Genomic DNA, 27,869 nt, shown 5'->3' with positions numbered 1-27,869 from the left:
TAAGACAATGTTTCCCGACAACGACTGTCTCCTCAAAAATGACATTCTCCAGACAGGGTCTATTCATGTTTTAAACTGAAATTACATGCACTACATTATGTACATTTTAATAACGACAGTGATACAGCATACTATTTTCTGTTTTTCAAATGTGCAAACCCAAACATTTAAATATTTGACTTTCAATCCTTTTATTTGAAAGGTGGATTGGTATAACCTACAATACATATGCTATGAAAAATAACATTTAAAATGTGATATTTCTACATCACTTGTTCGAGAAATGGTTTTGTTAATTCAATACAGCATAAAGCCATATAAAACAGTAGGCACACTTGATTTAGCTAGCCCGGTGCAACCACAGGCAGGCAGAGTTTTCCCTTGTGGAAAAAAAACTCCACATAGTGCACCAGTTGAGATAACCCTTATTCATGACACCAATTCCATTGCATTACATTGAGCCATTGGATGTCCCCTTTAGCCTTGTGAGGCAAATTCCCCAACGCTGTCCAAATGCTGCCTAAAAGCAAATACGCCTCACACGGAATAATGTTTAGCAAATATTTAGAACTTAACTTTCATATGAACGAGATAGAATTTGGAGGCTGTGCTTCAGTTAGTGAAACTTTGCTAAACTGCTTACAGTAATCGGGTCTTTTGTATTTTATGGATTCTGTCTCGCTGTTACTGAAAGTTGAGTTCCAAATGTTTCCAAAACCGTATTGCAAGGATTATTAACGTTTCTAAATGTTAAAACAGATAGTCGGGAATGTAGTTCACATGGAGCCAGCTGTACTCCATACCATCAGCTGAGAACCCAAGATGGGGACTGGATGTAAGCCCCCTTGTGTTCTCGAGAGCTGCAGTCGAGCTAAATCAAGTGCGCCTACTAATGAACCTAAAACACTGAGAACTGGATACATAAAGAAACCTATTAGATTCAGAATAGATAATCATGACCAGTCAACAACACAGAACCAAACCGTATTGGATGTGAGATCTCTTCTTTAGCTGTGTGTGAGTTAATAGTTTTGATATTAGGCGTTTCTAAATTATCAGTTGGAGAGACCGATTCATTCTCCCAGTTTTCCTGTGTTCCTGTGTCTCCTGTTAAGTTGACGTGGATTGGCTGAGCGAAGGGGAAGGCATGGGTGTTGATTGGCTCTGGGGAGCCAGAGGTTCCGCTCTCATCCTGGTCTCTGGGTTGCTCGGAAACAAAGTGAGACTGGAAGAGAGCATGGATCTGGGAAAGGAAGGGATCTCCCTCCTCTGGCAGGGGCTCCAGATATCTCCCTAAAGATGCCATCATCTACAGAGAGATACAGAGGGTGAGACAGGGGTTGAGAGATAGAAGTGAGACAGGGGTGGTGAGAGCAAGATGAGAAAAGACAGACAGCAGAGAGGGGTTAGACAATAGAGAATGATAGAGGAATCTTCTTTGTATTTGTCCCATTATGGCGATTGAGTTGGTAAACAAACTGAAAGGGTGTATACTGCCACCTAGAGTGCGGTTTGAAGACAACCGGTATAAAGACCAGGTTGGCAATTTAATGCCACCTGCATTTATGGAATGTTTGCTCACGAGTATAATTAATGGGCTGATCCCTCCCGATGAACCGGATGGAATTATGTGATCCTTCTTTAACCCATTGAAAGTCCCACTCAGTTAACTACTTCTAAATGGTGAACGTCCTCAATGGCACTACCCATGCTAAAACTGGCTTTTGTGCACTAGAGTCCTCTATCTCTATAGGTGAGACAGCGATATGAGCCAGGGAGGCAGTGTGATCTACCTTCTCTAGACAGGTCAGATGAGAGTCCCTGCGGAACAGCTTGTCCATCTGGACACTGCCGTGGGCATGTTTATATTTACAGATGATCCACTCTGCCCTCCTCATCAGCTGGCCCCAGTCAGGCTGCTGCTGGGAACACTGGTAGTCAAACCTGTAGGGCAGCTCTGAAAAAGGGAAGGAGAGAGAGGATGAATATGCCAGGTCGATAATGGGTTGTAAAAGGGGTAATGTTAAGAGGTGTGTGTGTCGTACTCTGTGGTCCTGTAGGTCCTTGGTCCTCTCTGACCATCAGGCAGGTGGTCTGGGAATGTGGGGAGGGGTTAGCGGGGTCAAACGGACTCACGATCATCCCAATAAAGGGGGCTCCGCCTCGAGAGAAATAACTCTGAGAGAGAGAGAGAGGAGTGGCAGAGTCAGAACACACGTGTGCACACACACAGTCACATGCACACACAGCTATATGTACCTGGAATTGGTCCTGTGTGTGTATATCCCGTAGAGAGGGGTTAGGGTGGAAGGTGGGGTGAGAGTGGTACCATCCCACTACAGCCAAGCCCAGGCTAGACAACATCTCACAGGCCTGAGTCTGAGACAACGGGTCCATCTCACACTGCAGACCTGTACTCACACTGTTACAAGGCTCCGCTGCAAAGATCTAGGACAAAGACACACACGGATACAGAGAGACGCACGCGGGATATACTAGTGTTATCAGTATTTTCTTTATCACCATCATCATCATCATCATCATCATCATCACCACGGTGGTGGTATCACCTTCAGGACTTTGTCCTCCTCGCTGTAAGCTCCTCCCAGTAGGCCGATAACCTCTCCCATCGACACATGAGCATGCTGGGTAAAAATACAAACAAAAAAGACACTGAGCCCTAAGACCTAAGCCTTGGTAAAGAACCCACACCGATATCTCTCTCTGTGTGTCCATATGTAAACACAGTTGCTATATTAGATAAGATAGTACTCTATTACACAGTTCTTTATGAAGAGAGTACTTTATTAAATATATGTGTAGATGTGTAAATATATGTGTACTTACCATGTCCATGACGAGGAGAGCCTCAGCACACACTATCACCTGGAAGGGCTCCGGTCTGTCCTCTCCAAACACACGGCACGGAATCAACTGGAACGGATCCAACAACCTGAGGATGGCGAGAGAGGGACTTTTAACACGTCATCTACAGTACACATTTATAAGGAACCACAGTATTGTGACCACACACACACACACACACACACACACACACACGTATAAGTGGTAGTATACATCACCCACTCACCTTCTGTGCCTGGAGACTTTACAGGGTTTAGATTGCCGTCTCATCTCCTCTCTCCTCAGGGCTAGCTCCTCTGCACTCAGATGCTCGTATGTCTGTCCCTCCAGGTCTTTAGCGTCACGCCAGTTCCCCCACACGTCCCTCACACGACGCTTCCTGGTTCGCTACAACACACAACCAATCAACAACCCATTAACAGCATGACATACACCTATAACAGGTCACAGACACCTGATGAAGAGCCATCTTGAACCTGACATAGAACTGTAATATAAATACAACAGTAGTGTATAAAGACCTTTAATAAAACAAATCAATTACATATAAACCTAAGCCTGACAAATACCTAACATAACTAAGTGTTGCCGTTTGGGCCAGCTAGAGTGGTCTGAGGGACAGTAGGGGGTTAGAGGTTATAGAGGTCAGAGGTCATGGGTTGTCTCACCATGCTCTGTAGTCTCTGTGCCAGTTGGTATTCCAGAGTGTCTCTGCTGTCTCTGGGTTTGGACCGATCCACCATCCTGGGACGGTTATAAACCGCCTGGTCTGGATGAGGGGGAAGACAGAACAGACAAAAAAATGTCATCAGAAAAAATGGCATAAGTAAGAGGAACAGAGAGAGAGACTGAGAAAAAGAACGAGACAATCAATAACACACTGGAAGTGAGTCCTAGTTACCACAGTTGAAGTTGATGGCGCCTATCAACTCCAGGTAGGTGTGTATTCTGCCAATACAGTTGACATCTCCACAGTTCTTCAGGCCAGGACGCACTGACGTCTTGTTCAAGTACCTGGGCTTACTCTTCAACCTGAGACAAACACACACAAAAAGCATGTTGAAAATTAAACCTTGATGTCTCTGATTGGTTGTGTGTGTGTGTGTGTGTGTGTGTGTGTGTGTGTGTGTGTGTGTGTGTGTGTGTGTGTGTGTGTGTGTGTGTGTGTGTGTGTGTGTGTGTGTCTGTACCATTGGTCCAGGATGTAGTTCCTGATCCTCAGATATCTCCCTGGGGTTTTGGATGGTCGCCCCTCAAAGAATTCTGGGATAGCTTGTTTCTCCTCCTCTGTGATGGTTGCTGGGTCCAGCTCCACTTCCTGCTCTGGGTATTTAAGCTCCTCCTCTTCCTCTTCAGACTCCTCCCCCTCCCTTGCCTCTGTCCACCTAGACCCCCCTGTCTCCTCTCCAGACTCTACTGGGTCCCTCTGGGGCTCAGCAGTGCCCCCCTCACACTGTCCGCTGGCCTGCTCTGCTAGGCAGGGGGCTGTGAGGGAGGATGGAGGGCTACAGTTAGGCTGCTCCTGATCAGTCTCTCCCAGGCTGGGGAGTGTCTGGTTGGATAGGTCCTGGTGGGTCTCTCCCTGGTTGTCCAGCTCCTCTGGGGCTCCAGGCTCACATGTCTCAGTATGAACTCCTGCCTGAAGGTCCTCTCCCTTCCCCTCAATCCTTCTGTTATCTCGTCCATTTTCGTCTCCTATCACTCCAACCCCTCCTCCACTCCCTCCCTCATCGCTGAGGTCATCAGTGATGTCCACCTCTTCCTCCTCTTCGTCACCCAGTCTCTCTATCCGGACAACGTTGGTCAGAGCTGACAGATGGCTGGGGACAGACAGGCCAGAGGTGGAGAATGCTGAGCCTGTCTCTGGGACATGGCCTAACACCACCGGAGCTGTAGGAGGCGCCACAGTAGTATTGCCCTCTGATTTAGCCTGCAGGCAGAGAGGAGGGGGAGACTGAAATGGTGAGAGGATGATGAGAGAGGACAGAGACTGGAGGACATCTCAAATATAGCCTGGTTGGCTGAGCTGGGAGAGGTGTAGACTAGAGGACAGTGTTACCTTGTGTTTGAAGTACTGTCTGGCGTAGCTCTTCACCTGGAAAACGGTCCGGCTGCCTACCAGCTTGGAGATCTTAGTCCATCTACGGCCAAACTGAGCCTGCGGGTTCAGGGCATATAGAAAGTAGGGAGTCATTTAAGATCAATGAGACAGGAGAGGAAAGGAGAGGAAAGGAGAGGGTCATACCAGTCCTGTCTCAAACAGCACCTTCTCCTGCTGAGACCAGCGAGTGGCTGTCGAGGAGCCTGAAGCTGAGGACTTGGCTGGAGACCTGGGGATAACACGGCAGTCACAGTATCACGTCAGAGGGGGAAAAACACAATACTTAAAGAAAAGTTCACACATAAGGAAACCTGACTAACCTCTTCAATTTGGGTTTAGGGTTAGGTGGAGCGTTGGCCCACACACTCTCAGGCATCTCTTCACCTGTCAGATAATACCTAGAGAAGTGCTTAAGGACTGGAACACATCATATATCAAGACAAACAGACAAACGTTACAATCTGACCAGGGGTGTGTCTACGGTCCATGAGAAGGATACTGCTCCTCCATCAACATGTTCTCGATCACTTCTCTGTTCTCTGCACTGATGGAGCGGTCCAGTTCCCACGGCTATAGAGGAGAGAAAGAGAGTCAACGCACACATGCAGACCAATACACAGAGTACACACTTAAATTCCATTGCATCATATTTCTTTGGTAGCAACACTTCTTACTAGGACGCCAGTATTGGTCTTCCATGCTGACTGCATGTACTGGTTCTGGAGTAGCGCTTCTCCGTCACCGAAGTCCCTGAAATAGGAATTATAGTTATTAGCTATGCATGACTATCACAAACGTCATAACATGGAGAACATAGACAAGCAGGAAAATCTAAATGTTGGCTAGGGGATAGGTTAGTCTCTATTATATATGAATGGAGGATAAAAGTCAGAAAAGCAGGAATTCCTGATTAATCTGGAGAAAAATCCTCATCCGCTGCAGCAAAGACAGTGGAGTGGGCGTGTCATGAATGTTGGGTTTCCCGTGGACTACGAGTCGATATTCACGTCATAAGCAGGAACTCCCCTCGACCACGAAACAAATATTCTTTCCCATTGACCCCCATTGTAAGAGACAAATTCCTCGTGAATTTTTGTTATACTGAAATAACAAAACATGGCAAAAAGCCTCTGTGTTGTTCAATGTATATGTAACGTTAACCAGGTAAAAGAAATCCCAACCCACGGTTCACAATTCTCCCACGTAGGGAAATTGAGACTGCAAGATGAGCCCTGTGGTTAGAGTGGGAAATTGTGGGGACCCGGTGTCCAAGTAGGCTACACATTTCCTCACAGGTAAGACATTTAAATAACGACTGCCTCTAAAAAACAACAAATCCCCTTTGAAAACGGTCTATGTGGCATCGATATGAGTCAAACATTGATTCCAGTGTCAAAATGTACTAAAAAGTTAATTAAGATCATTTGTCACAGCCAGTCTCGTCGAAAACAGAGTTTGGAACCTCAGTGCGTCACAACGAGTAAATGAAGGTTGGTTTTTGAATTAATCATGCCTCCATTTGCCAAGCTCCACGTGCAAATCGCCCCTCCGCCCACTTCATTAAGGGAGTTCTATTACACTGGCCCGGGTTGAACCGGGCAATGGCACATGTTGTGAATGTGCCTAGTCAATATGACCTGATGACTCCTCCAGTCCCCAGACAGAACTCTGGTAACACGGAGACAAGAACAAGAAAATGCAGAAGGACAGGAAGAGGCCTCAACCACAAGCAGCAAGATCCAGTCAAAGGCAGAGAGGAAATGACGGGTGCGGGTAGACTGTATGCAGATGATCCTCCGTCCTCGTATAATATGGCGACACCAACGCCAACCCTCGTCCCTGGGATGGCGTTTGTAGAGTTGCCTGATGGCACGTGGGCCATGAAGCAGATGACACCACGGATTGTCATCACCTACAAAGGAACCAACGTGTTACCTGACTCTAGCTGTGTTCAAATACTCATACTAACCGTACTATTTGTGACTTAAATTGGGTATATAGTATGTTTATTGTTCATAGTATGGATATAGTCAGCATGCCAGACGTTCCCGGATGTCGTACTACATTCGAAAAAATATGAAGTATACAAGCTATTTCCGTGTTTTTAGGGCCCATAATCCAATTCTTCAGAAAATGGGCGTGGCTTCACCACATTTTCAGATTTGAAGAAAATGGCGGAAAATATGCAGCCGGAGTCCAACGAGAGCGGATACAAATTCATTGCTTTAACTAATTATGACAAATGTTAAGAAAACGTTGAGCAATGTAATAAAGTAATTACTTTTAAAATAAGTTACCTTACATGTTGTTGGCTGACAATTTGTTAGCAACGCTATCCTTATGAACCACATAGCATATCATTACAGTAGTATGTACCGGTATGTTAGCTAGCTAATGTTACCTAACGTTAGTTGGATACTAATACATCGAACTTGACAGGCAGTATATTAACTATATGCTATCTAACTACCCAACGTTTATTGACTTGATCATCCTTAGCTTTGCTGTATAGTCGTTGTGCATTCTCAATGGACATTCAGGTGCTTTCGTAAATTCACTCTGGCTATCTACTCCGATTTCAGAGCACTCTCGTCTGAGGGTACCAGAGCGCAGAATAACTGATGAATTTACGAGCGCTCAACACCCATTGAATATGGCCGGTGTCGGTAAATGTCGTCAAAAAGACATAATTAAATTGTTGCCAGCATGAAACATGAACATGAAAAATGCCTGCTAGGGCGAGTAAAATGGTCAGAGTGAGATGTTCTCTCATTTGTGTCTGGAAGTAGCTAGCAAGCTAGCCAACGTTAGCTTGGGTGCTTGACTGTCGTTGAAAGGTCAGAATCGGCTACTCCTCGGCCCGAGCGTCCAGTGTGCGCTCCGAGAGCGAAACACTCTGAATTTACAAACGGACAATGCTCTGAATTTTCAAAAAGCCCAGAGCGCACTCTGGCACTCCAGATTGTATTTAAGAACACACCCGAAGTTGTAAAATGTCTAGCTAGTCATTTGTTACACTAACAAGCTAGCAAGAGGTTGCATAGCAACAGCATCAACTTCCGGTAGACAGGCAAAGCACACGTAAGCTCAACTGAAGGGATACCGTTTGTTTACAGTATACTAAAATAAACTAATAGCATGTAGTATATACTCATTAAGTATGTAGTATACAGTATGTTAGTATGGGTATTCGAACACAGCTACTGTGTTACGTAACTTTTCTTAAATGTCACATGTTGGAGGGAGAATGTGTTGTGTGACTTTAGTGAAAGGAGGCATGGGCTTGGGCAAAAAAGGGGTATAAAAACCAATGCAAAAGATAGGGAAAGAGCGGAGATTCTGGGGAAGACAGATCAGGAACTGATTGATGTATTAGAAGTTAGAATACTTTGGGGGTAAGGTAAGAACATAACGTAATGACTATTGTTAGAAGCTACTGCGTTGTAATTGCTATATATATATTATTATTTAATTTTTTACTAAGATTCAGCAGATGTGAAACTGTAAAACCAAAAGAGACGTATTACTGGTTTTCATTAACTAGTTACATTATTTGTTGAATGAAGTGCTAAAGAAGAAAAGTAGCATTATAACAGGGGGCCCTCAGGGGTGCGTGCTCAGTCCACTCCTGTACTCACGACTGAATGGCCAGGCACGACTCCAGACTAGAGGTCGACCGATTATGATTTTTCACCGCCGATACCGATACAGATTATTGGAGGACCAAAAAAAGCTGATACCGATTAAAATCGGCTGATTTTTAAATGTATTTATTTATTTGTAATAATGACAATTACAACAATACTGAATGAACACTATTATTTTAACTTAATATAATACATCAATAAAATCAATTTAGCCTCAAATAAATAATTTGGGGTGACTCACCCGCCAACTAGAAAGGGAGGACCAGCTGCTAAAAATAGTATAACCCTGTGGCTGAACGGGTCTGCGTGAACGGCAAGATAACACGCAGTAAGAGCCAGGCCACACTAAAATAGTTCAAAGCGGATTATAAATAAATATTGAATTGCTCGTTGACGCGTAGTATACCTTGTCACAAACTAACCATGAAGTTTTAACAGTAGGAAGGAGTGAGCTAACCTCTGTGGCAAGCAGGGATAGACCAAGAGGGGTGACCTGGGTTGATCAATTGGAGCTCAGGGCTCCACTGCTAACTCAGTTTAGGGTAGGAAGACAGGGAGGCCACCTCATTGGGGAAGAGGCTCATACCACAGGATAATCCAGGCATACAATGCGCGGTGGGAGTTGACCCACCCTGTAAGGTCAAGAGAAGATCCAGAGGCAAAGACTACCCGCGTGTGAGTGAACCTAGTAGGACCATCTGGGAGGCGGGGAGCGGGAGCGCTCTTCTCAAATTAAAAGGTAATCTGCGCCGTTTGGTCATGTTGTCAATAAGGCAGCTAGGTGAATCGTCTTTTCCATAAAATAAATGTTAGAATTTTCAAACTAGCTTTCATAGGGAAGACAGACAAAGTGTTTTTATGAAAAGCATTTACTTTTTGAGCCGACTTCGCCGTTGGCCAGAGGGGCACCTAGCTCACACCCGGCAGGCAGCCCAGTTCCAAAACGATTGCAATCACTTTTTACCTGGTTTAAACTCCTCCTGCCGTGGTAATCTGGCCCAGATTAACAAACCCCCTCATTGAATGGCGCTCCATTGTTTCATCGCCTTCAACGCAGTTAAAGGATCACGACCGGTTTAAACTGAAAAGCCCTATACGGATTGACCAACTATGGTTTGCATGCCCTGCCGAAGGACCCTTATCATGCGGAATAGGTGGTTGGAGTTTGTTGGTCCCCAGTGGTGGTGAGTATACCGGTAGCTAGGTCATAGACTGCTGGTTATGTATACTTTGATAATACTTATCCCTAACTAGCTAGCTAATGTAAGCCTACCTCAATACAAATCTGATTTGGCTAGGAAACATTTCAAAAGGCAAATAATTAGTTGGAAAACCTTTTGTCATGATTGTGATGTCGCTAAATTGACTTTAGATGCAGTATAACTTTAGCCAGCTAACAAAGATGGCAGGGACAATTTTTTTATGAACTTTGCTAGTAACAACAAAGTTAATGGCAACATTGCCATCTCACTAAAGTAAATTTGACAACATCATAATATGGCAAAGTTGTTTCCAAGTAATTATTTGCCTACTTTGTCAATGTCATCATATTTCCATGCTAGTAAATTAGTGTAATTTAGACTAAACAATCAGATTATCCTCTGGAGACGCAACCCATATCTCGAGCACAAATACATGTTTGATGCAGCTATGGTGGTACTAGTTCATTCATGTCTGACTACAACAGTGTACTAACTAGCAGCAACAAACTCAAACCAACCCAGGGCCATAGCAAAACATGTCACAGTTGGTTACATAGTGTAACGGTGTCACCGGCCTGAATCTAATCCAATCTGGCGCCAGTCAGTCTACATCTGTGAAGCATAGAATTATCTTCCAAACGAGATTACATTATTTCTCAAGCTATGTTTATAATTTAGGGATGATGACAATCGTTGACCCAGTTCTTCCTGTTAGACAAAGTGCACAGTTGGGTGCCGGATTGATTCCCTGGTCATGAATGGACTGCCGGGATCTACCAAAAGGAGCGAAGGTGGGTATCAAAACATGTCCAGCAATGTGATTGCAATAGTTTAGCGACTTCCCAAAAAAAAATCATTCACTGTTCACTTGCAATTTTCACAGCTTGTCAGGCAAGACCTCAGAATAAGTGTCATGCGTGAACAAGTACCTGTTGCTGCCCGTCTCCCTCGACTCCTATGAAAAGGATACTCCATCATGAGGCCTCTGATAGTGTTACTGCCCTCGTGACACAGATGGCTTCATCAACAACGACAGGTAATGTGTGTTATGTGAAAAGTAGGCCAATTCCCCAGACAAGCAGATACAACTAGCAGAGTCATTTGGGTTGTGAAGGGCATTAGCAAAAAGTATTGTCCTTTCTTGAGAACAAAATTCAATTTACCACTTGGCTGTCTATTATATCAACCTGTCACAGGCCCTCTTAGTCAACACCATATTATAAAATTGCCTGTTGCAGTTGTTCGAGAGATGTCCAGGTTGCAGGCAAACATGCAGCATAGAGAAGACCAGAAAGGGAGCCCTCATCAGCATCATGCAGACATGCCCTCACTGTGAGCATTCCTATGAATGGAACAGTCAGCCACACGTTGGCAAGCATCCGGCCAGCAACGTTCACCTGTCAGCAGCAACAGCTTTCACATGCTCATAATTTGTACAAATACAGAAGGTAACACACTTCATTACTTTGATACATTTGATAACACAATTGTAAACATAATTTATGTAAACTGACATTATTTGTTGCTTATTTTGTACTTCTTAGTCGCATATAATGTCCAGGGCATACCTAGCACGGTGGAACCAGCCTGATCGTTGTGCTCACGATTCCATTTCACTTCATGTGCCAACTGAATCTCAGTTCATGTAGTAAGTAGTACGAGCAACACAAATGAGGTACAAATGATTCAATTGGCACATGCTCATTCACTCTGAGTTGAGCAACACAACTGGTGGTTGTATTCAATACGTTTTTATTAAAATAATGAATTTCAGCAACCTGCGGAAGGACCGCAGTTGTACAGGACAAAGCATTTTCAGAATTGACAATTTTTACAAGAATCGACTGACGGTAACAATGTTGTTACTAGCAAATCCTGCGACCAGGAGTTGAGTGTTCCTCAACTAACAATATATCTAACTGCCTGTAGCTATTGAACTCAACTTGCAGGTTAGTTTGTTGTGATTGACTGGAGGAAAGGGCAAGGTTCTGAAAGATGGGTGTGTCTTTGTGGTGGCAAGGACACACCCCCAAGCCAACTCACATTTGGATTATGTCATGGCCGCCAGCATTTCTTGAGGAGTAAGCCCCAAAATGAGTCCAAATCAGCAGGTGCAGTTCCCCTTTCATTTGTTTAGTATAACTCCACTACTACTTGTAGCTGTACAGTCTGTGTTGTTGGTCTTGGCTAGCTTAATGTTTCGGGTTGGTATCTACCTAGCACTCCCGGGGCTACTAACACCGTCATGAAAAGGGGCACGAGGGAAGCCCTACAATATTACCACAGACAGAACAATGATACATATTTCACTGGATGTAAATGTGAAACATCAGGTTGGCGTTTCCACTTACTACCAAATATGGGGATGAGAGGAAGCCCAGTGGCCGACAGTGGGAGAAGATCGAACTAGAGCGATTTGGCAATTTTTTAAAATCGGTTAAACATTTGATCTCCATATGGTTTTCTGTTTCCAAAACTAGAATCTGTAACTGACAGAGTGAACTACGTTTTCTAGAATTTACTCTTTGCCAAAGTTTAAAAAATTTGTAGTTCAAGGGCTGCTAATTGAGTTATTGAACAAGCGCACTTCAGAGTAGGCGTTCCCTAATGGAAATATGCAAATAAATGCTAGAACGAGCCAATAGGATCTCACTAGCTCGTGCTTGGCTCTGCCCACTTCAACTGATTAATTTGTTTCCATTGGAAACGATTGGCTCTGGTCAATCTTTGGGTAGTTATAAAATCTTTGATATTACGTTTTTTTTGTAAGAAGTGAGAACTCTCAGGAGCAGGCAATGTTGAAAAGTAATCTTTAGACATGTATTTTTCTTAAATGTAGCTATGTGAATGTAGCTATGTAATTTTCATCAATGGGAATTTATGGAAATTTATGTAAAAATGTATCACTAGCCACTTTAAACAATGCCACTTAATTCTCATATGTATATACTGTACTCTATATCATCTACTGCATCTTGCCATCTTTACGTAATACATGTATCACTAGCCACTTTAAACTATGCCACTTTGTTTATATACTATACTCTATACCATCTACTGCATCTTGCCTATGCCGTTCTGTACCATCACTCATTCATATATCTTTATGTACATATTCTGTATCCCTTTACACTTGTGTGTATAAGGTAGTAGTTGTGGAATTGTTAGGTTAGATTACTCGTTGGTTATTACTGCATTGTCGGAACTAGAAGCTCAAGCATTTCCCTACACTCGCATGAACATCTGCTAACCATGTGATGTGACAAATAAAATTAGATTGACTAAAACAAGCAGACAATTCTATTTGAATTTTTTTGGTTTTGTTGCTGTGAACCAATGGGGTAAGCATGGGTTGTGCGTATGGAACATATCTTTTATTTTATCTCAAAATACATGGGACCTACATTGCGTTTATTTTTGTTCGGTATAGCTCGAAAAACCGTCTGATCAAGCTGGACAACCCTGTTGTCGAAATCAGCTAGCTAACGTTACGTCTAAACTAGTCTACCGTGCTAGCCATGGCTATTGAGTTTCCAATGGGTTATTTAATGGCTGATTCTTTGAATCGCCCAAATATCTAAACTGTATATGAATTCATTTTAGCCCATCAAACACAGAAAAACGCTCTTACCCTAAATCGGGATCATATTCGTCTCCTTCGATATCAACGACATCCAGCTCGTCCGCCATGTTGGCTAGCCAAATTTCAAACAAGGGGGCAAGAGCCTACTCATTCACAATACCGACATGATTCCTCGACAGCGACACCAAGTGGTGAGTGATGGTCACTTTCAAACAATGATTTGCTTTCGTCATTTCTTCATTACTACTGATAAATGAAAGATTGTATAACAAGTGCTGGATCTGTCTAAAGTTTATTTCTCACCAACCTCCCACCCATTTGAAGTCAAAGGAAACAACGTGACATGTTCAGAAAAGTAGGATTGTTTCATTTACACACATTTACATCTACAGAACATTATTCTGATAAATATCCCAGAATATTTTCTCCTCTCCTTGTTCCATCAGATTAGTAAAGTAAAACACCTTCACCTCACCAACCTCCCACCCATTTGAAGTCAAAGGAAACAACGTGACATGTTCAGAAAAGTAGGATTGTTTCATTTACACACATTTACATCTACAGAACATTATTCTGATAAATATCCCAGAATATTTTCTCCTCTCCTTGTTCCATCAGATTAGTAAAGTAAAACACCTTCACCTAAACAACTTGTCTGTAGGGTAAGAGTTGAGTCTGTTCTTCAAAATATAATATTGTCTTGTTCAGCAAGGAACAAAAGGTTGGAAGAGAACAGTGAAATTCTGTGGATTAAAAACATTCTTAATTTTACTTATTAAAATCACCCAATGTGATGCTTGTTTGAGCATCAGCTAAAATACTAATGACACAAAATGGTGGGCAGAGAGAGGCAGTGGCAATACAACCCATTACAATGGGCGAGTTAATTTGGCATGGCCCGGTGTAGGTGGAGATTTTACTTAAGGACTAATGAAATGGTCTAAAATGCGTAAACTCTGCCCACCCAGGGCACCATGCTATGCAAAACTAACTCTCCCAATGGTTTGAGTAGCTGTAAATGAGAGGGAGCTCATAATAGCACATTGCAAGACCCCTCAAACATCATTTTATGTTGTTATTCTTTCATTGTAAAAGAGAGCGGATACCGCATCACTGTAACATTTCATATTTCAAAGCAGGGATAGGTTGAAAGCAGGGCTCCCGAGTGGCGCAGCGGTCTAAGGCACTGCATCTCAGAGACTTCACTATAGTACCTGGTTTGAATCCAGGCTGTATCACATCCGGACGTGATTGGGAGTCCCATAGGGTGGTGCACAATTGGCCCAGCATCGTCTGGATTTAGCCGGAGTAGGCAGTCATTGTAAATAAGAATTTGTTCTTAACTGACTTGCCTAGATAAAGGTTCAACAAAAAAAAAAAAAAAAAATTTTTTTTTAAAGCCAGTCCTAGAGGTGAGATAGTCATGTGAGCAGTTCACTGTCCAGCCACAAGATAGCGGTGGGGTGTTACTCAACACAGCAGCACAGTGAGTATTTATAGGAACATTTCTGTAATATAGGGAGCATTTAGAGCGCAATCAGACAACTTGTTTGTCTGCTCCAAACTCTTGGCACATATCAGTGTATCAACCACAAGTGTGGAAGTTTGGAGCTCTCATGTACACTATTGGACCACCTACAAAATAAAGCCAAATGAGTGGATCTCCCAACCACTCCCCACCTCAGGCCCAAGCAACCCTTCTCCCGTAACCGTCGCTGCTCCAATGAGGTGCAGGGTGTGGTTGTTAGAAATAGAATGTGGTCACTAGAGAAAAAGAGAGGGGCAGAGCGGACTCCACATCTCATCAGCCTGTATGACTGAAACCAGACTCGCCTGTCGGCACTAAGTCTGACATTAGACCATCAGGACATGAGTTATAGGTGGATGTCAGGAGGAGGAGGGAGTGGAAGAGTACAGCAGTGATTTAGAGGGTTACGGAAGAAACTATTCCCTTTCCCCTACTCTACTCACCAAGCACCCGAAAGGCCAGCCAGAGAAAAGAGGGCTGGCACTGGCAGGCAGCAGATGTTTCTATGAAGAAATGTGTGTGTGTGTGTGTGTGTGGGTAAGAGATTGTGTGAGTATCTGAAAGAGAGTGAAAGGGTGTGTGTGCATGCACATGCTGTCCACTCCAGCCACAGTTTGGAAGGCAAAAGTTTTGGTAGTATGGCACAGACTGCTAAATCAGAATCTCTAAAGGTATATCAACCACCTACTCCAGTAAAAGGCTTGGCAACATGACTTACAGATCATATACTGGAAGACATTGAAAGATGTGACACGGACAGGACAGTCTCACCTCAGTGTCTGGAAGACAAAGTTGAGAGTTCACAACATTACCATATCAATGGTAAACACTTGTTCGTTACGCTCGCTTTTAAAAGCCAATGACTCTGAAGGTCTGGCTGGTGTCTCACCCTCCACTGATTTTTAGATAGACAGAGCAGATACGAATGCGGTCCCTCAGCAGCTAGACAGAGCAGATGAAGAGACTGGACGGGTAGGTCATTTGTGTCTAAGGATGTGTGATTTATGTGAGTGCATGTTGTACATAAAAACCAATGAGTTACGGTCGCATCTTCACCACCAGTCCCCACTCCCTATTGGCTGGCTGATCAAGACAGAGCTGCCGGTCCCTCCCCGACCCCTCCCAGTGGGCGGGTTGTTACGTGCGTGTGTGTCTCTTGTCGTCGAACAGCGAGCGGATGAGGTAGACCTGCACCCCTGTCACCAGCACCATCACCAGCATGTTGGTCATGGACCACATGTTGACCCGGTTGTAGTTGGACTCTTGTACGTTGCGGTCGCGGGCCTCAAAGGCTTTGAGCAGCGTCTGTATCTGAAGGCTCTTCCCCAGCCGGGCTTTAACACTGTTGATGGTGTCCTGGAGAGCAGAGGGACAAAGAGGTTGGTAGTGGTTTGGGTTATTCTGATAGTCATAGAAGCATCTTGGAACTAGAATCCAACAATACAGAGTAGGCCAGACTTCAGGAGCATAGAGATTATGTATGTTGACTGACACAGTAATATTCCCTACTGGGGAGGTCCCTGGAGACAAGGTAACAGGATGGGGGAAGGGGTGGGTGCATGTTAACAAAGCCGCCATGTCGGCGAGTCCTCAAAGGACAAACATGACTTCCTCCACAGCTGTACTTTACACTTCCTGTCCCTGACCAACTGACGCCTGTGTCCTGATACACGGGGTGGGGGTCTGGTATAAAGATCAATCCATTCTGCTTTCAGGTGTGTGTGTGATTATTGTTGCGACATTGATGGCTGTGGTGCTCGGTCTCTCTGACCTTGTGTCGTTGTATTGGCAGTGTGTGTGCTGTGTCAGTGACACCACCTGTGTGGTTGTGTGCTCTGTGCGCTGACATGTTGTTATGCCAGCAATCTCTGCTTCAGAAAAGACAGACAAAACACCAATGTCAACAGACAGCAGGCCTCAGACGAGACAGCTTCTGCCTGCCTTGTCACACAAAATACACTAGGACCGGGACGATACCAGTATGGCATTATTTCCATGGCAAAAATGAAAACCTGAAGCAGACTAAACTCTTTGGTCCTTTAATAACCTGCTGTATGTAAAATAGTGTGCTATAGCTTGGAAAGTAAATAAATGTGACTCTGGATGACAACATAATGATGTTTGTTTCCAACATTAGGGCTGTTTCTCTAAAGAAGTTAAATCTGCTTGGTGCTGTTTCCTTGCCACGATACTAACGTCCCGGCCCTACAATACACCACTCTACCATTACTAATCTAATTTACACAGGGATTCTTTTTTGATTATCCAGTAGCACATTCAAAAAACTAAGGACGTGTGAATTCTGTGAAATGTTGTGTGTGAAATCACACCCCCTCGCATGACGTGCTACAGATGTCTTACATGTGTCCTGTTGCATATCAAAGCAATGCATGCTTCCTAACCATGTCTTCTAGGGGAGTGTCCGAAATGCCACCCGACCCCCTATATAGTGACCTACTGTTGATCAAGGCCCATAGGGTATATAGCCTATATAGACTATAGGTGCCTTGGTGTAGTATAAGCGCAGCCCCTCACCATGATGTCCTCCAGCTTCATGTCCAACATGTCAGTCCCATGGATGTACTCCTTCCAGTCCTCTGGCTCCTCCCCTTCCTGTTCCATGTTGTCCATGATCAGCTCGAAGAAAATGATCTTTTCCGACACTGCCGAGAACGAGTTGTCAAAACAAAACATGTAGTCTCCGTCCTCTGTCTCTACACTAAAGGAAACACACACCGGGAGAGTGTAAGAGAGAGAGAGGGTGTCCTCCATGTGAGTGTGCATTACACACGTGCGTGGTGGTGTTTGTGTCTTACGTGTGTACTCCGTCTGACTTGCGGTGGTCGCTGTACAGAACGTGTCCAGTAGGAGAGGACAGGCTGAAGTCAACGTCCAGACCTGCTCCGTCCAACACCTGAGGACACACAGATGAGACAAGTAAGATGGGTGAGAGGAGAGAGATGTCAGAGAGCTGCTGCTGAAAAGTTTCAGAATAAGCAGATGGCTTCACAATGTGTGATCTCCATACAAGACATAAGTAAAGAAACCAGTTCCTTCCTGGTGTCGGTTTCTCTACAGTTTCATCATTAGTTCAGGGCAATTCCACGGTAACAGAGTGATGTGGAGACTCAGATTTTTCCATTTTAAAAATGTCCAGAGTTAAACCTTATCACTCTATGCACAAGGACTAGTTATAACAATTTCCACTGAACATTTTACAAAGACACATTTACTGGAACAGTGTAGATGCAAAGTTTGGTAACAGAATGACAGAACAAACAGTCATTCTGTTAAAACTTTGCAACTGCATTGCTCTTCAAGTAAATATGTTTTTGTACATTTTCTGTGGAAATTGTTAACTAGTCATTGTGCATAGAGATGTATGGTTTGTTTAACTTTAATCAACATTTTTAAGTGACAAATATGAATCTCTGTCTGCTCTGTTGTTAAGGGAAAGAATGTCAAGGTTTCCAAACTGAATTACAAAATGTCTAGTTATTAGTATTTCAAAACAGAGGCCATGAAGAACTTAGAACTGAGCAGCGCCACAAACTAAGGACATTATCAACATTTTGTTTTCACTCCAAGGGCAGAGGTGGGGTACCAGCATGCCACAGAGATAGCTTGTCTATGGTGGTAGACACAACAATAGGGAACTTAGAAGTCGGCTACAGTGATGGTATGACAATCCCTCAATGTCATTAATGTTAAGATAGGCCTATTTCAAAGAAAATATGAGGTTTTACCAAAGTTCTATGTTGAGATACGTTAAGTCGCACTCCACAGTGCCCTTTCCCACATGGACAAAAGGAACATCTATGTGTTACAATGGCGCCGGAGGAGATGGCTGCCGTTTTACAGTCTCCTAACCAATTGTGCTATTGTGTGCGTTTTCACGTTATTTATAACTTATTTTGTACATAATGTTAATGCCACCGTCTCTTATGACCGAAAAGAGCTTCTAGGTAATCGCACAGTGATTACTAATCCTCGTACTGGAAGAAGATTTTATCTTTAATGAGTCGGATGCAAAGGATTTACTTCAGAGCTCATCACTAAGCTAAGGACCCTGGGATTAAACACATCCCTCTGCAACTGGATCCTGGACTTCCTGACGGGCCGCCCCCAGGTGGTAATGGTAGGTAACAACACACCCGCCACGCTGATCTTCAACACGGGGCCCCTCAGGGGTACGTGCTTAGTCCTTTCCTGTACTCCCTGTTCACCCACAACTTCGTGGCCAAGCACAACTCCAACACCATCATTAAGTTTGCTGATGACAACAGTGGTGGACCTGAGTGGTAGCGCAATGTCTAGGTCTAAAAAGCTCGTTAACCACTTCTACCCCAAAGCCATAAGACTACTGAACAATTAATCAAATGGCCACCCGGACTATTTGCATTGACCCCCACCCCCCTTGTTTTACACTCCTGCTACTCCCTATTTATTATCTATGCATAGTCACTTTACCCCTACCTATATTTACAAATTACCTCAACTAACCTGTACCCCCACACATTGACTCGGTACCGGTACCCCCTATATATAGCCTCATTGTTATTTTGTGATACTTTTACATTTTTATTTATTTATTTTTTACTTTAGTTTATTTAGTAAATATTTTCTTAACCAACAATGAAAATAATTAAGGGGTTGTAAGCATTAAGCATTTCACAGTAATACACCTGTTGTATTCAGCTCATGTGACAAATAACATTTGAATTGATGTCATTTAGGGCCACTACTTAATTTGAAAACACATCAGCATAGCACCATTTAGGCAACGAAAGAGGAGTAACAGGGACCGACGATGGAATATAATTTTTCTTCGAAAAGAGCATAAGGCCTATAGCTAGGTCTGGTAAAATGATTGCCAGAAGATACCGACCCTACCGTTATGCTTGTTGTTTACACTAAGCTGCACTGAGGTCGGAATGCAATCATGGTTACATTAAGACCGGTGGAGCCGGGATATGGGTCAGAAAACATACATCAATGCAGGGATTGGATATGCCACTTTCCTCAATTGTACCTATGGCCACACTTATACAACAAGATTTAAATACTGCTAGTTTTCCCGGAAAACTGCCCTTTTTGTCCTCAAGCTAACTAGCAGTAGCCACCGTAGCCATTTTGGAATGGCTGCATCAGCTGTGCAATCCCATAATGGCTACTGTGGCTCTGGAAGCTTTAAAGATTTGGCATGGGCCCTCAGAGCCACAAAGTTACACAGCTGCACCATTGAGAACATCTTAACTTGTTGCTATACCACTTGGTATGGCAAGTGCTTGGCATCCGACTGCAGGGAGCTACAGAGGGTAGTGCATATGGCCCAGTACATCACTGGGGCCTAGCTCCTTGCCAACTAGGACCTCTATACCAGTCGGTGCGAGAGGAAGGCCCTAAAAATGGTCAAAGACTCCAGCCACCCAAGTCAGATTGTTCTCTCTACTAACGCATGGCACCGATGCACCAAGTCTGGAACTAACAGGACCCTGAACAGCATCTACCCCAAGCCATGAAACTGCTAAATAACTTTTTGACTCATCACATATTCTGCTGCTGCTACTGTTTATCTGCCAGTTTTATTCCTAGTTATATGTACATATGTACCTCGTACCCAGTGCATATAACCAAGGGGTGGGTATAATTTGTGGAACGTTCCAACAGGAATCTGTTCCAAAAACTTTGTAAAGTACTGGGTTGCCAACAAACAATGCATACAAAGTAGCAATTCACCTAGCTAACTAGCTGGGTAATAGGCATCAACTCACCACGTAAATTAGCTTATTCTTAATGTTTGTCCATAGGTTACCAGAGTGAGGACAGACATTTTTCGGAAATAAACGTGGTGAGTGAAAAACTTTATGAAATAGCCCACTCCCTACCCGGTACCCTATTCTGCCGCTATACAACTTTGTATGTATTGTTTGTTGGCAACCTTGTTATTTACGAAGCTTTTGGAACAGTTTCCTGTTGGAAAATTGCACAAATTATACCCACCCATTGTTGGGAAGGACCCGTAAGTAATGTAAACTCACCCCATTCCGTACAAATGTGCGTAACCGCGACATTCAAACGAGGCTACAAAGAAAACGAATAGGACTGTAGCGACTGTGTTGACTTCAAAATCGGGGGTGTGAACTAGGTTTCTATTCAAGCGTTGATCGACATGGTAATGGCTCTATAGTATTGGAGAAAAGTTGAAAAAAACTGACCCTCCGTTACATCTTGACGTGTCATGTCGTAACGTACAGCACGCATAAAGCAACTATTTCTGTCTTACAATCTCTCTCCATCAGGTGTAACACTTCTCTCATCGTTTAAAAACAAGAAATGGACAGTGATGGTGTAAGGGGGGATACCTAGTCATTTTTTTCGTCATCATTGCATGCGATCATCATTCTCAAAGCCGCTGTTTACTTCTAAGATCACTTTAGCACCGCCCTAAAAACCTGATTCAAATTCGACACAAACCTTCAAATAGGTATGTAATGACACATTATATAAACTCTTTATAGTGTTTTATTTACATTTTAGAGGCGATAAGGTGATAAGTTGGACAGATCGAGTGAAAAAAGCTATTTTCCCACAAGACGTCTGTCCTTCTCACTATAACGCATTAGTTTCGCTTCCCCACCCGCCATTTTTAAAAAGACCCGAAGTGGCTCATTGCCCGTTTCTGCATAATTCAAGCAGGCAGTGTTTAGGTCATGTAATTGATTTTGTTGGAAAGGGGAGAAATTGTGCTTTACAATGGTATTGACATTACAGTTGATCTGGAAGTATTACGTTTTTGGGGCGCTAAAATAAGGGCAATTGTACGGACCAAGGCGATGTACGAGTTTACGTTAAGCATTTCACTTCTAGTCTTCACCTGTATACGAAGCATGTGACGAATACAATTTGATATTATTAGTAGACTGTCTACAAAGCTGCCCTCGTGAGTTCTAGCAAATGTATCTGCTCATATACACATTTTTGGTTCACACTTTCAACCGATAATAACCCCTCGAACCTGATATTCTATCTCCAGCGATGCGTCCTTCTTCATGGTCTGGAAGAAGCACTCCTTCCGTCCGGAAGGGAGTGTAAATGTGAAGTCGCTGTCCAGGCTCTGGGAGAACGCGGCCACCATGAACATCTCAGATACCAGCACCGAGAACAGGCACAATAACCCCCGGACCACGTCCATGGTCTCCTGCTGCCTTCACTACACACGGAACAAGCGGGAAATAACTATAGATTTTGACTCCGTAAAGAGACGAGTGCTAGCTAATGCTCGTCAACTTCCCCTCAAATCTGTTCTGTTGGACAGCTCACCGTACGAGATGGCAATCGCAATGTGAGGACCTTGCCTTAAGAATGGACATACTTTTCTCTCAAATAGTTGGAATGTAATTTTATCTGATACAATTTAATGTATTTAATGGTGCTAAAATATATTTGGGACACATTCTAGTGTATTATGGGCAATTTTAACAAATTTTAACAAACAAATAAGTTCATTACAGGCAGTTCTCAGAAGGGCGCTTTTCTCAGTTGCATGCTGGGTAATGTAGTGTGTGCGTGTTTAAGAACAACTGACGGCATCCAGTGAGGAAGAGGAGAAGCTAGAGGGATAACTGGGAACAAAATCTGTTCTCCAGCAGGGGATGTTTTTTTTGTTTTCGCTCACCACGCGAGGAGTTTTTAATTGCACTGCTAACCTTATGCCTAGCCTTAAATTAAGATAAAAGAGCAAATGCTTGTTTTCATTAACTTGTATTATATAGACAATGTTGATTAGTGGAAACAGTTGTGCCTGTTCACACGTATATCTTCCCGCTCATTGGCATGAATGGTCCCACCTGTTCTTGCCTCTTCCCTATCCCTAATGCTTTCCATTTTTTAAGAAATTAGAGTATCTGTTCAATATAATGGATAGTCTGTGCATCCAACGCTGCTCCAAAAGCGCATTCATCTTTACAACAGTCGCAATACAGTCGCATTCCCTTGAAATAAACATTGGAAATCCCGGCTGTGTCACATCCGGCCGTGATTGAAAGTCCCATAGGGCGGCGCACAATTGGCCCAGCGTCGTCTGGGTTTGGCCGGAGTAGGCCGTCATTGTAAATAAGAATGTGTTCTTAACTGACTTGCCTAGTTAAACAAATGTTACATTAAATATATATATATTTCCTTGTGCGACACAGATATATTAGTATATGGTAAGGACGGATAGAAAAGAGTACAAGTCTGCCCATGTGTGAATATTGAACAGTTATGTTATTTTGTATAACTTTGGTCGTAGAGAAGACATTATAGAATGATAAAAGACACTTAACTATACAGGCACTTGTTTGTTGAACAACAATATCAATGTCAAATAGACATGGGTGTAGGTATTTTTCAATTGATGATGATGATGGAGAAGAAGACTGCAATCTGATCAAGGAGCTCTTGGTTTTAAAATTGTAGTAGTGAACTGCACACCAGGCTTGCTAAAAATAAGGAAACTATTAAATAGACCTCTATGTAGGGTCATGTCATGACATGAAAAATGTCAACTCAACTAGCTACTAGGCATTTTCTTGTGTAGGCTATGCCATCCCTTATATGCTGCCCTTAGTCTTTGGAAGTTACTCTGCGATGTAATGCAAACCATCATTCATTACTCATCCTATTGTAAAACAATGTAATCCAAAAGTTGCACAATCAGATGTAAATATTTCAGGGTTTATATTTTCTTATCTTATGGAGGAGACGCGTTCCATGTTCCAGCTCCGCTCAAGCAGAGGAAATGGGCGGGACCGTGCCTTAGCACGTCACTACTTCTCTGTCGCTGCCTGATGCTATTGGCCGAGAGGAGGGGAGAACCGCAGCAGCGCTTAGCGAAGGCGAGTAGCACAGCAACAGAAGCCAACTAGCGCAGAAAAGAGTCGGCGAAGGGTTGACTGAATGAAAAATCAACTGGCTAGCTACATCGAGTGTAGTTTTAGGAAAGTGCCACCCTTCCCCTAAATATTTATTATATTTTATAAGCAACAAACATTACTGTCTGATAATAGTTCATATTCGTGTTTACTGTATAGCCACGAGAGGTTAGTACAATCCTAAAAGAGCGAGGATGTTGGTCCCCGCGGGAAGATAATGAAGCGGTTGCGCGTTTTGTTGGCGTGCCTCATCCTGTGGTGGTAAGACCTATCTTCATTCTTTTCATTGTGTGTTAGAAAAGTTAACTTGATATTGTCATGTTTACGCCGTATAAATGAACATTACTCGAAAGCAGCATTGGAAAGCTGATATTCTGACCATGTCCGTTCGTGGTGTGGGATGAATCGATTCTTCCATCCTCCCATATGAAAAAAATGAAGTTAGCCAGCCCAGACTAGCTGGGTCATTCCTAGTATACGACGGTGCCTTGTCTGCCCCAAGCAAATATCACCTATTACTATTCAGTGTAAGATGTGTATTCCAAAGGGCTCTAAATGTAGGCGTCATTTGACCATAAAACACAAAAGATATGGATCTCAAAGGGAATTTTAGTGGATGTAGGCATTTCTACCATGTCCCAGGGTGCTAAACTATTAACCGAAATGTCAGTTTTATAACAACTAACGTTAGCAAAATGACCAACGTCGGTTAAATTATTGGAATTCCATTTTGTTTTCTTTTTGTGAGCGTAATGCACACATTGCGCAGTTCAGCTAGAGCAGGCGTTCCCAAACTTTTTTGGCCCACTTCCCCATTTTGATATAACAAAAATGTTTGCAACCCCACCATGTAAAAAAAGGTGATGTAATCAACGGCCAATGTTTACTTTTTAATTTGGGTATATGATAGTCTTACAAATCAGGCTGACAGTACGTTTGAAAGTATTTCATATTGCTGAGCGATTAGTGTTTTTTTTTTTTCAGTTCGGTTTAGGTTCGATTATTGAAATAGCGTTTTCGATTTTGGTTCCGATTATTTTGGTTGAATGCTTTAGCAACACAGAATAAGACGATTAATAAATGTCCCATGATGGTAGTGACTTGCCATTACTACTTATTAACTATAATTTATTCACTTTAAATAAAATATTTATGTTGTATATTTTTTAAACTTCATTCCAAGTCATCTCATCTCTATAGAGCTGCTGTCTGACACAATCACTATTTTGTAGTTTTTCAAAGTAAATAAGGCATACTGCGGAATCAATCACTTTTGTCGTGTATTTCCAGGTAGAGATACCTCATGAAGCAACAGCTGCTCTCTATATGCCCTCATGATCATGCAGTCTGGTCTCTTGCATGGCGCAGGACAAGTAGATGCGCAATGGATTATGGTCAGTGTTGTTAATCACCTAGTTTTATGAGCTAAACTGTTGAATATTTGCCTATTGGAAACGACAACTCCCTACTACATCGCGCAGCTCACAGAAAAAAACTGAACAACATAGAATTCAAATAATTGAACCGACCTCTGTCAATTAGTTGTTTAAAAAATGAAAAATACCCGGCTTTTCTGGTTCAATCTGAAGGAAGTATGGTTTGAAGTGGCTGAAATCAGAAAAGTATTGGGAGTTCAGAAGATCTTCAGGCAATAGTTTTGTATGGTCTTCTGTGTAGAAACGCACTTCATCACTATCTAGGTTTCCATTCAATTTGTGACAGATTTTCATGCTAATTATTCAAAAATGCGCATAAAGAAATATATGCATTTTCCCACCAGTGATGTGTTTCCACCGAACGGACTTGTTGCTGATAAAAATCAGTGCGTGACGAAGTATTGCACACAATGTACTTTTTTGAAAGTTCAATGGGTTTCCGTGGCATTTCCAACTCTACGACAGTTTTGTCAGAAATTGTTGCAATAAATAGCAAATGTGCATACTCTGGTCTTAACACTTGTGTTCTAACCAACAGCTCGCAGATACATCGCGGGTAAGCTAGTCTACATTAAAGATTATTATGGGTAATAATATTTTTATTTGTCAAACAGTAGTAAAGCATCGATCATCATGTCACCAGAATTAGACCCTCTGTTTATTGGAAAGGAGCATCAAGATCACTGTGCGCTTTCACCACCCTGTGAAGTTCATCAAATCATTTCATCAGTAGCCTAATAAGCTGCATGCTTTCCCGAGTCGTAGTGAGAGGACCACACAACATATCACGCCTGACTCCAAGTTTACTTCGATGTGATGCCGTTTCTCGCATAATTAATTGTACAGACACAAAGTTCCCACCATGTTGAACAAACATGATCTGTCGGCATATATAACATTTTAACGAAACTTCCTGTTTCCATCACAGCTGTCTCGTTTTCTTTTGTTATATGGTAGTACTTTACTCGCATAAAAACTGGATGGAAACGTGATTACTAATGATAGTGCCTGGTCTTGTCCACTCTGGTCTAATGAGTCCTGCACAGCTTGTGTGCATTGTAGAGGGAAACAGATCTCACCTGTGTGTTCCTGAGAGTCCTATCTTTCAACGATGGGGTTATAATATATTGTAGCTTAAACCATCCAAAACAGAGCCACATTTGTAGGAAGAAAATAAACTGTTCTGTTTAATACAACCACATCTCGCGTCTACCGGAGGTTACTGAAGACCCCGGTTCTATTTTTTAACGTTTCTCTCGCGACCCCATTTTCAAATTGGCGACCGCACTTGGGGTCGCAACCCCTAGTTTGGAAGACACTGCTCTAAAGATACCGCATAAGCAGTAGCCCAATAGAGATGAGATGATGACTTGGAATGAGGTATTCAATATAAATAAGTTGGTTCAGGAGTAAAAATTACATAAATTGCATGGACTCACACTGTGTTCAATAATAGTGTTGAACATGATTTTTGAATGACTACCTCATCTCTGTATCCCACACACACAATTATCTGTAAGGTTCCTCATACAAGCAGTGAATTTCAAACACGGATTCAATCACAAAGACCAAAGAGGCTTTCCAATGCCTTGCAAAGAGGTCACTTATTGGTAGATAGTGAAGAACAAAATTCCACTTTGACATTATGGTGTAGGCCAGTGACAAAATATCTCAATTGAATCCATTCTAAATGTCGGCTGTAACACAACATTTTCAAAAAGTCGAGGGGTGTAAATAATTTCTGAAGGCACTGTACTTAGCTGTATTAGAGGGTGGACAAGAATATAATATTTTTCATGAGGGCTATTGATGCAGCAATTATAGCTGTAAAACCTGCTAGCCAGCTAGACTAAAGTATATTAAACAGTTAACTAGCTGGTCAACTTTTTATCCGGCTGCTTGTCTTTTCTACTTGAAGTCCTGCAGCATGGATGCGTAAGCTAACAGTGACAGGTGGTGGATTAGCACAGGTCGTGCATTGATTAAGCCACGATAGCCACTGACGCAGGAAACAATACCCAGGGCTGGTGACAAGCATGGCCAGTAGCATGACAGCATTCTAGCGTCAGACACCTACACAGCATAAGAAGAGAGTACTTTAAATAGTCTAGCTACGCTACAGTAACGTACAAGCCAACGACTAGAGTAGCCTACTAAGTCTTTTCACTTGACCTTGGCTAGTAGTTCCTTCTCTCTCAATCAGCTTTGTCTTATGTTGCCAGGACCAATGCTTTTTTTATATATAGATGTGTCAAAGTAGAAACCACAGCACTGCTCTTTTCCCTCACCAAACTGCTCATCAAAAAGACTAAGTCAGTCTCTATTGTACTCTTGCTCTGTCCTGATCACTGATAAAGGTTGTGTTTTCTGTATGTCTTCTGAGAATCTATACTGTGGACTTTTAACAGTCTAGTGGTTAATGGTTTACAGACCCTATAGAAGGGTCTTAAGGATTTTCTATGGTAAGTATGGGCTCTTTAGGCAAGCTGCCATATGTGACTGTAGTATGCCTCCTATCAGTAAACATTGTTGATTTAAGATTTGGTGCTGTGAGATTGATTGCATGTAGTTAAATAAATGTCTTTACTGTTC

The 27,869-nt window shown here is 42.8% G+C and overlaps 3 protein-coding genes across 9 annotated transcripts in view; 1 reads left to right on the top strand and 2 right to left on the bottom strand.

Annotated features, from left to right (window-relative positions):
• Positions 1-53: 53 nt before the first annotated feature.
• On the bottom strand, positions 54-13,633 carry LOC139578527 (histone H2A deubiquitinase MYSM1-like). Its single transcript, XM_071406243.1, has 16 exons — positions 13,447-13,633; positions 5,641-5,716; positions 5,466-5,536; positions 5,287-5,364; positions 5,111-5,195; positions 4,925-5,023; positions 4,056-4,795; positions 3,767-3,897; positions 3,534-3,634; positions 3,092-3,252; positions 2,848-2,953; positions 2,571-2,645; positions 2,260-2,448; positions 2,046-2,178; positions 1,794-1,957; positions 54-1,309 (listed from the first exon to the last, which is right to left on the bottom strand). The coding sequence occupies exons 1-16, from the start codon at positions 13,503-13,505 to the stop codon at positions 941-943; spliced, it is 2,637 nt and encodes an 878-aa protein (XP_071262344.1). The 5' UTR covers positions 13,506-13,633; the 3' UTR covers positions 54-940.
• A 235-nt stretch (positions 13,634-13,868) lies between these two features.
• Positions 13,869-22,273, bottom strand: LOC139578529 (transmembrane emp24 domain-containing protein 5-like). The gene is made up of 4 exons (XM_071406246.1): positions 21,945-22,273; positions 17,743-17,840; positions 17,462-17,645; positions 13,869-16,282 (listed from the first exon to the last, which is right to left on the bottom strand). Exons 1-4 carry the CDS (start codon positions 22,119-22,121, stop codon positions 16,064-16,066), a joined length of 678 nt encoding a protein of 225 aa, XP_071262347.1. The 5' UTR covers positions 22,122-22,273; the 3' UTR covers positions 13,869-16,063.
• A 1,512-nt stretch (positions 22,274-23,785) lies between these two features.
• The window catches only part of LOC139578525 (SUN domain-containing ossification factor-like), an 81,345-nt gene continuing 77,261 nt past the window's right edge, over positions 23,786-27,869 (top strand). For 5 of the 7 annotated variants that reach the window (XM_071406240.1, XM_071406238.1, XM_071406239.1 and 2 more), the window contains exons 1-2: positions 23,786-24,102; positions 25,816-25,833. In XM_071406240.1, the coding sequence (XP_071262341.1) occupies positions 24,059-24,102; positions 25,816-25,833 (62 nt within the window). In that variant the 5' untranslated portion in view covers positions 23,786-24,058. The remainder of the gene's footprint in view (positions 24,103-25,815; positions 25,834-27,869) is intronic. The other 2 variants (XM_071406242.1, XM_071406237.1) reach the window with 2 other exon arrangements.

Source organism: Salvelinus alpinus, chromosome 6 (assembly GCF_045679555.1).
Source record: "Salvelinus alpinus chromosome 6, SLU_Salpinus.1, whole genome shotgun sequence".
NCBI lineage: Eukaryota > Metazoa > Chordata > Actinopteri > Salmoniformes > Salmonidae > Salvelinus > Salvelinus alpinus.
The sequence above is the reverse complement of the archived record's forward strand: the minus strand, read 5'-3'. Positions and strand labels throughout refer to the sequence as shown.